At 45.3% G+C, this 9885-nt stretch overlaps 1 protein-coding gene across 1 annotated transcript in view; it reads left to right on the forward strand.

Annotated features, from left to right (window-relative positions):
- CFD (complement factor D) overlaps positions 1 to 9065 on the forward strand; it is a 20990-nt gene extending 11925 nt beyond the window's left edge. The window contains exon 5 of the mRNA XM_015810063.1: positions 8602 to 9065. Coding sequence (XP_015665549.1) covers positions 8602 to 8757 — 156 coding nt within the window. The 3' untranslated portion in view covers positions 8758 to 9065. The remainder of the gene's footprint in view (positions 1 to 8601) is intronic.
- Positions 9066 to 9885: the final 820 nt, after the last annotated feature.

Below are 9885 nucleotides of genomic sequence, written 5' to 3' on the forward strand. Positions count from 1 at the left end.
GGGCCGCAACTAACCGCAAAGGACATGGAGGAGTTCCTGGCAAACTTGGGCATCCGTCACACGCTGATCGCGCCCTACAGCCCGCAGAGCAACGGACGGGTGGAACGGATGGTGAGGCTCACCAAGGAGGCGCTCACCAGGATGGGGGCCAGCGCACGGCGAGAAACGCTCGAACAGTTCCTCCTGGCGCAACACAACAATTGGGAAAGAAGTAGAAGAAAGAGAAAGCACGAATATTTATTTTCCCCACAAAATTTTATTGAATTTCAAACAAAATAATAATAATAATGTACAGAAGAAGAAATTTAAAAAGGTTAGAAAGATACTGATGGCCAAATCTGGCCCTAGGTTCTGCCTTGGTTTATCTTTTCCAATAAGCAACCAAATCGAAAGATCATTTAAAAGCAATTTATTAAAGTACTCTGATGAACTGCAGCCTCCCTATGAAAAGGGGGAGCCCCGAAAAATGGATTACATTTACTTTTATACAGTAGTTAGTGTTGTGTCCTGAGCCTGCGGCAGCAGGCTCAGACATTGTCATGGCAACGGGCTGCTGTAAGCTGCCCGGGGCCAGACAAACCGGCGCCAGCCTGCGTGCATGTGCAAGACACCTAGAGCGCGAAAGAAGTAGCAAATTTACCCGGACATTTTCTGTTGCCCTTGAGAGTCGCAAGAGGCCTGCGAGCCTCCGTTTTGGTCTGAGGAGTTCGGAGGAGAAATAAAGAAGGTTCCTGTTACAACAGCATGTCTGCCTCTCTATCATTGCCTAACCAAGGACTTAACACTGGCGACGAAGGTGGGATCCATCTTGCAAGCTGAAGAAAGGCTGTAAGACTACCTGAGGAGTCCTTGGAGCAAGGAAGAAGGCGTCAAGACTCAGCACTTGGCCTGCCAGTACAGCATCGCTGGAGGTAAGCTGGCTGAGAGACCCCTTCCTGATTAGGTTGCAAGATGGCAAAGATTGGGAGGCTGTCAGAATTTGATGTAAGTCGACCAGAGAGGTGGGAGAGTTACGTGGCAAGAGCAGAGACTTACTTTAGAATAAATCAAATTAGAGAAGATGGCTTAAAGGCTGCAACCCTGCTTTGTGTATGTGGTCAAGATGTATTTGAGATTGCAGAGAACTTGGCAGCCCCTGCTCCTCTAGAGTCTGTAACTTACACAGACTTGAAGAATTTACTGAGGGAACATTTCCAACCAGAGATGTCTATAATTGCTTGGAGACATAATTTTGAACAGAGAGATCAGAAAGCAGGAGAATCAGCCAAGGAATTTATTGCAGCATTAAGAAGAGCAGCCAAACCATGTGACTTTAAGGATTTAGAAGAGAGGCTCAGGGACCGTTTTGTATGTGGGTTAAGGAACAGAGGCCTACAACAAAAACTTTTTGCAAAAAAAGACTTGTCATTCCAAGATGCTGTGAGAGAGGTCACGGCTGAAGAGGCGGCAGGCGGGGCAGTCAGGCACATGCGGCCTAACAAGAACGGTGCAGAAGAAGCTTCTGTGCACCTGGAAGAAGCGCATGAAGACGCTGAGGAAGATCCTGAAGAAGAGGTGGATCATCTTTTCCCATCTACTGAAGGGAAGAAAAAGGGAAGCAAAGACAAAGCTTCAACAGGGCTCAAGTGCTTCGGGTGTGGAGGTCGCCACAAGAGGGCCGACTGCAGGTTTTGTTCAGCTGTCTGCAGAGCGTGTGGAAGACAAGGCCACATAGCAGCCGTTTGCCTAGGACAAAAGAAGGTACAACATTGAGAAGAATTGCACCTGAAAGGTACCAAGGTCCCCAGCCAAAACAGGGTGGGCTTCTGCGCGTCACGCAGAAGTGTTTGTAGAACAGGCACACACAAACCGCTCAAAAAGAAGTTGTCTCTTAAGGTGAGACTGCAAGGAATTCCTTTAGTCATGGAGCTGGACACAGGGTCCACTCTTTCAATTATTTCCCTTCATACATTCAGGAAGATCTGCAATAGCAGTGGGTTTCAGGCTAAACTGAGGCCTTCCAATATAATTTTGACAGACTTCCAAAACTCTAAGGTGTGTGTAAAGGGGGAGGCCACCCTTACGGTGCAACACAAGAGTTTTGAGGGTCCCCTGGATGTGTTGGTTGTGGGGGGGGGACAGAACGAGTCTTATAGGGCTCGATTGGTTTGAGGCCTTGGGAATTCAAGTCACAGGATTACACAGCTTGCAAACACAAAACATAGCAGAAGTCTGCGAGGAATTTGCAGATGTGTTTAGTTCACAGCTTGGATCCTACAAGGGGTGTCCAGTTTCATTGAGACTTGACCCCAACATCACACCCATTAGGGTAAAGGCTAGAAGAGTGCCTTTTGCCTTAAAAGGAAAAATTGATGCTGAGTTGGATAAGTTGGTCCAACAAGGCATTTTAGAGCCTGTGGATTCAAGTCCATGGGAAATCCCCATAGTCACGCCTGATAGAAGTAAGTCTTCATCCTGGTTCATCCAAGCCGGGAATAAATAAGCAAACATGGCGACTGCTTTGGGAAGAAGGTTACAGTTTATTGAAGCAGAAAGATGGTCCTTGCAAGAAGGAGCAGAGGAGAAGAAAGAGGCTGAGCACATGGGTAGAAGGTTTTTTATACCCCCTCTAGCCCTGTTTGGAATAGTTTCCTGTTCCTGTGGCATGAACTTTGAGGATATTTCTGAGTGTTTTTCTAGGCCTTGATATCTGTGGTTTAATCCTATTATAATATCCTGCTTCCCAGGTGATGGGGCTAATGACTCCTAGAGTTTGGGTGGGGCATGCAGATTTTCTCTTTGTCTTCTTGATTGCTCTGGCTTCAACTTTCTGATGGTTTTACATCTGCATCTGTATGGGGCTAGGTCTTGCTTGGGGCAGAGAGATTTGGAGCCAAAGTTGGTTTCTGCTTTTTAAAATACCTTTGAGGAAATATATATTTCTGCCCTTTTAATATTTCCTTCTCTGGGGCTCTGACTTCCTACACGCCTTTTAAGGCTAATGGAGACATCCGTATATGTGCTGATTATAAGTGCACTATTAATAAGGCATTACAACAGCACGCATACCCTGTCCCAGTAGTCAGTCACATTCTGGCTTCACTTAAGGGAGGGAAGATTTTTGCAAAGCTTGACTTGGCTCAGGCGTATCAACAGTTACCTGTTGATAAAGCAGCTGCTGAAGCACAGACCATTGTAACGCACAGGGGTGCATTCAGAGTTAAAAGACTGCAATTTGGGGTAAATGTCGCACCAGGCATATTCCAAAGCGTCATGGAGAGCACACTAAGGGGCATTCCTGGGGTCTGCCCTTATTTTGATGATGTTCTCATTGCTGGAGAATCCATACAAAATTTAGCAGAAAGATTGAGGGCTGTGCTGCTGCAGTTCAGAAGAGCAGGGTTAAAACTCAAGAAAAACAAGTGCAAAATAGGGGTCACTTCTACATATTTTTTGGGATTCAGAATAGATGCCCAAGGCATTCACCCCGCTGAGTCAAAGTTAAAGGCCATACAGCAGGCTCCTCGTCCTAAGTCAAAGGGTGAACTGCAGGCTTTTCTAGGTCTTCTTAATTTTTACAATGCTTTTCTACCTCACAAGGCTGCTGTGGCTGAGCCTCTACACAGGCTTTTAGACAAGCAAGCAGTCTGGCAGTGGACCAAGGTCCACGAACGGAGCTTCAATGAGGTCAAGGCCTTGCTTACATCTCATGATGTACTTGCTCATTTCAATGAGAAATTACCTGTATGTGTCGCCTGTGATGCTTCCCCTTATGGGGTGGGTGCTGTTCTCAGCCATTTGAATGCTGATGGAACCCAGGTTCCTGTTGCTTACTATTCTAGGACCCTGTCTTCTGCTGAGCGCAATTACGCTCAAATAGACAGAGAAGCATTGGCCATAGTAGCAGGTGTTAAAAAATTCCATGATTTCTTATATGGCAGGCATTTCACGGTCTACACTGACCATAAACCGCTGTTGGGATTGTTTACCACCAGTAAACAAACTCCCCAGATTATCTCCCCTAGAATGTTAAGGTGGTCTATTTTTTTGTCAGCCTATGACTATTCTTTAATTCACAAACCTGGTAAGGAAATGGGCCATGCAGACGGTCTCAGTAGGCTACCCCTACCAACAGTTGAGGCTGACCCCGCTCCTGCCGTTAATCTTCTGTCTATTCAGGAGCTGCCTGAATCTCCACTTAATGCGAGGGATGTGGTGGCTGAAACCGCCACTGATGCCACACTTACTCGTGTGCTCTCCTGGGTTCTATCGGGGTGGCCTGACAGAAGCCCTGGTCCTGAGTTCCAGAGTTTTTGGCTCAAGAGGCATGAGTTATCCACCTTTAAGAGTTGCTTGCTGTGGGGCAGCAGGGTGGTTATTCCTACCTCGCTGAGGTCAAGGATCTTGCCTTCTCTCCATGAGGGCCATCCTGGCATAGTCAGGATGAAGGCGCTTGCGCGCAGCCACCTATGGTGGCTGGGACTAGACAGGGACATAGAGGCCCACGTGCATGGGTGTCACCTATGCCAGCGTTCACGGCCAGAGATGCCACATGCCCCAGTGCACAGGTGGGAGGAAACACTCATGCCATGGTCATGTGTCCACGTGGACTATGTTGGGCCTTTTCAGGGGCAATTCTTGGTGCTTGTGGATAGCCATTCGAAGTGGCTGGAAGTTATGCCTCTCTCGTCCACTACTACTGCCAGGACCATCCAGGTGTTGCGAGGCATTTTTGCAGCTCACGGTTTGCCAGATGTCTTAGTTTCAGATAACGACCCGCAGTTCACGTCGGCGGAGTTCCAGGCTTTCCTTCAAGCCAACATGATCCGGCATGCGACATCGGCACCTTTCCACCCTTCCACCAACGGCATGGCTGAAAGGATGGTGCGCGTCACCAAGGACGCCCTGAAGAAGCTGAATTATGGGGATTGGCACCACAGGTTGGCTGACTTTCTTCTTGCGCACCGCACCACACCGTCAGTTGCTACTGGGAAAAGCCCAGCAGAACTCTGCTGGGGTCGCAGACTGACCACTAAACTGGACAGGTTGCATCCTGATAGGTTGGCACCCTTGGAGTCTCAACCACGGGCGCTGCGGTGTTTGACAGTGGGCGCTCCGGTTTGGACCCGGAATTACGTTCCTGGTCATCCTTGGATTCCTGCGGTCGTCTGCAAGGTTACTGGGCCTCTGTCTTATGAGGTTTCCATGGAGGGCGGCCGCATCCTGCGGCGGCATATTGACCAGCTGCGGAAAAGAATGGACTCTTCTTTTCCTACGCTGGGGTTTTCTCTGGGGGGGGAGGGGAACCAGGAGGGATCAAGGAAAGGTCTGTCTCAGGGTTCCGCAAGTGTGCCAAACGGGAATTCATGGGAACATGAACCAGTACAGCACTCACTACATACTCCAGCCAGGGAGTCACCCAGGTGGTATCCCAACAGTCCACAAACCCAAATCAGTACTCCAGACAGGGAGATTAACAGGGAGCGTCCTCACAACTCAAACTGTACAAGAGAGCTGGCACATAATCAAAGGAACTGGTGAAATACAGAAATTGCTCCCAGAAGGAAGTCTGTACAAGGGGAAGTAGCCGGAGAGGTGAATCATGACTCTGGTTCATCGGGCACAGGCCCAGGGGTGGTTGGTTATTGGGGCACTGAAGAAGCCACAGACAACCCGGTCACAGGGCTTGGGAGTGAACTCCCGCGCACCCAAGATTGGTCCATTGTGGACCTGGAGAATTCCACAGTCCCGAGTGATGGGGAATGGCGTCCTGAGAGCCCTGGTAGTATGGCTGTAGACAGATCGCCACAATGTGGCAGAGAGCAAAGTCCTGGTCTGTGTAATCCGGTGGGCAAGCAAGCAGGCCAGGCAACAGGAGCCAGGTCACCAGGACCACCAGGGTATCAAAGAGGGGTCAGCCCCGCCACACCTTGTACACAAGGGAGCCTGGGGTGTTCCCCGGGGTTGAGGAGGTCGCAACGTAACAAACGGCCTCCACAGTACCTGGAGGATTTTGTAAGGTTGTTGTCAACCTGCTAGTAATGTGTGGAAGTGTTGGCGAATATTTTCAAAAGGATAGCATGGTACCATTTAGGTGCCTTAGGCTTACCTAAGCAATCCACATATATGTTTATGCATGTCTAAGGCACCACGTTCCATCAGAAGTCACGGACATGCTTACACGTATGTGCATGTATGTTGGCAAGTTTCATCCGGGGGTGAAGGGGTGTTGTGTCCTGAGCCTGCGGCAGCAGGCTCAGACATTGTCATGGCAACGGGCTGCTGTAAGCTGCCCAGGGCCAGACAAACCGGCGCCAGCCTGCACGCATGCGCAAGACACCAAGAGCGCGAAAGAAGTAGCAAGTTTACCCGGACAGTTTCTGTTGCCGTTGAGAGAGTCGCAAGAAGCCTGCGAGCCTCCGTTTTGGTCTGAGGAGTTCGGAGGAGAAATAAAGAAGGTTCCTGTTACAACAGCATGTCTGCCTCTCTATCATTGCCTAACCAAGGACTTAACAGTTAGCACAACAAAGAACTTCAAAACAAAGGCTGATTGGTTTAGAAACAGTCATCTGTTCAGTCACATCACAGGAGTTCCAGCATCCAATAATATGAGAGCATAGCTGTAGAAAAGAGCATTGCATTTTGAGTAAAAGAAACATTTGCAAAGTAGTCCCAAAGGTGCTTTTTTGAGAGGCAACTGGACTTTCTTGTTTTTCTTTGAAGACATTTCGCTTCTCATCCAAGAAGCTTCTTCAGCTCTGACTGGATGGTGGGGAATGGAAGGATTTATACTCCTTGCAGACAGCTGGTCATTTGCATTCTTTTAGAGAGTCATTGAGGCTGCTTGGGGGGGGGGTTGTCTGTGTCCTCAGGGTCACCTGAGTAGTGCAAATGGGTGTGGAGCCTTCTTGGTACTGCTGAAAGGACTGTGTGTGTGGAGCTGTGCTTCCTGCAGGATGTCTTCTGCCCAGTGTCCCTTGAACACAGGCACAGGTGTTGGGGATGAGTCTGTGTTGTCTGCATCTCAAACTGAAGTGCAAATGGTGCCTGTAGTCTGCAATTTTTTCTGGAAATCTGTTCATACTCCCGTACCATTCAAAGAGTGGAGAGAAATCTGGGAAACAACATTTCAGATCATTCAAAGAGACTCAGCCTTTACTGAGAAATCCCTCTTCCAATTTCCAACATTTTGTATGGAAACATTTTTTAGAAAATAAAGTAACATTATAATTGAATAGGTAAGATGTGTAACAAGAGTAATAGACTTTGGTATGAAAAGGGAAAAGGGGAGAAGTTGAGATAAGGGAAATTTTGGTCACCTAATATAAAATATTTGGAAATCATAAATAACATGGTTTCCCCCCCTTTTTTTGAATATTGATGGAAATTAAAGTTTATGTATAGGCTAAAAAGTATTGATAAATGTAACAAGAATTTTTTTTTTACTCAGTTGAAAATAAGAATTCTGTTTGCCCAATATGAGATAATAGATATTACTAGAAAAAGAGAGGGAGTATTTGAGCTTCTAAAAATTAGACCTAAACTAAAAGATGTATTGGTTAACCCAGACAATACATATAATGGTTTTGATTTATTAGAGGGGATACTGTATTATTAATTAGATGGTTTAATATGGTGGAAAATAGATAACTTTTAGAAAACAAACAAGACTATATTCAAATAGATAAGATGTGTATTTAGAATATTAGATTTTGTTATGAAAAGGGAAAAAGGAAGAAGTTGAGATAAGGGAAACTTTGGTTACCTAAAGCTTGGAAACTATAAATACCAAATATTAATTTGAATATTGATGGGAAGTTAAAGCTTGGGAAAAAAAGCAATAACAGGACATTGATTGTATAAGATTGAATGCAAACACAATTAAGATATGTATAAGCTAAAAATTATTGATAAATGTAACAAAGATGTTTTTACTTAGTTGATAATAATAATAACTGTATTAGCCTACTATGAGATAGTAGATATTAAGAGAAAAAGAGAGGAAATATCTGATGTTGTAACTTGAGATTTATACTAAAGACTTATGTATGTTATTGAATTATTGATTAACCCAGTCACCACGTTGCTTTTTAAATACTTAATTGTAAAATTAATAAAATATTATAAAAAAAAAGAAGAGGGAGTCAAGCTATTCAGCAAAGCACCTGAAAGCTGGACAAGAAACAACAGATGGAAACTAATCAAGGAGAGAAGCAATCTAGAACTAAGGAGAAACTTCCTGACAGTTAGAACAATTAACCAGTGGAACAACCTGCCTCCAGAAGCGGTGAATGCTCCAACACTGGAAGTTTTTAAGAAGAGACTGGATAGCCATTTGTCTGAAATGGTATAGGGTTTCCTGCCTGAGCAGGGGGTTGGACTAGATGGCCTCCAAGGTCCCTTCCAACTCTATTATTATTATTATTATTATTATTATTATTATTATTATTATTATTATTATTATTATTATTATTATTATTATTATTATTAATTTTCTTTACCACATCTTTACAAAGTAGTGATAGGAATAGATGGAAAATCTCAGGGGAGGTGAGATTTGAAGCAAGGTATTACTAATAAGGGTAATATTAAAACTGGGACTGACTCTGATTTTCTTCTCAGGGAGATTCTGGTGGACCTATCGTTTGCAATGGCATTGCTGAAGGCATCGTGACCACTGGCTCCACTGTTTGCGGCAACGTGAAGAAACCTGGGATTTACACCCGGACCGCGCCTTACGTCTCATGGATCACCAGCACCATAGCAGCCAACAATTAAGTCATAGGAGGGACTGCTTGATAGCTCTCCCTGCTGAGGCTTCTAGATGCAAAGGGGGATGACCTTTGGATGACAAATAGACAACCATTTGTTTGAAATGATCTGTTTCCTGCCTGTCTTCTAGTGGTTGGACTAGATGACCTCCAAACCTCTCTTCCAGCGCTGTTATTCTGTTCTCCCAAGAGGTTCAGAAAGGAACCTCCTTCTCTTATGGAGATGGGCTCAGCTTCTTTCTTTTCTTTTTATAAAGGGGCACCTATAAATCAACCAGCTATACTTACCAAGGACTGTTGCCAGTTTGCAAAATAATAAAGAAATAAATGGAATGCAGATGCTGCTGCTTTTATCGTTATTTAAGATTCAGAGAGACTGGAATTCCAATCCTCATGATATCCCTCTTCCCAATCTTTTATTTGAGTGGTGGCTAACTTCAGAACATGGTTTTGTGTGCTAGATTTACTGGCCTCCGAGTTCCGAGTATAATACCTGACACCTCCAACGTGGACCAGGGCAGAAAACCCTGGAGAATTCCTGCCAATAAATACAAATCATGCTAAATCATACCTGTTGGGCAACTCTGGAAGTTGAAGCCCACACCCCTTTAAGTTGTCATCTTAAAGTCAGAATAATTCTAATTCATACCCTATATCAGTTTTTCTCAATCTTAGCAACTTTAAGATGTGTGGTCTTCAACTCCCACAATTCTCCAGCCAGCCATGCTGAGAAACACTGCTGTAAATGGCTGAGAAATTGGTCCAAATTTTTTGGGGAAGGCTAGATGTGTTTTCGCAATACAGTTGCCTGTTGCTTTAAATTACAGGTAGCCCTTGACTTTCAACTGTTCGTTTAAAGACACTTTGGGAATTGAGGATGCTCCATTGCTGGAGGTTTACAAAAATAGACCGAACAACTATTTGACTAGGATGGTATAAGGCAGGGGTAGGCAACCTTGACTCTTTTATGACTCGTGGACTTCAACTCCCAGAATTTCTGAGCCAGCTGAGCTGGCTCAGGAATTCTGGGAGTTGAAGTCCACGAGTCATAAAAGAGCCAAGGTTGCCTACCCTTGGTATAAGGTCTCCTGTCTTGAGCAGGAGTTTGGACTAGACCTCTTCCAGCCCTACGATT

Source organism: Protobothrops mucrosquamatus, unplaced genomic scaffold, assembly GCF_001527695.2.
Source record: "Protobothrops mucrosquamatus isolate PMUCROS unplaced genomic scaffold, P.Mucros_1.0 scaffold6, whole genome shotgun sequence".
NCBI classification, from domain to species: domain Eukaryota; kingdom Metazoa; phylum Chordata; class Lepidosauria; order Squamata; family Viperidae; genus Protobothrops; species Protobothrops mucrosquamatus.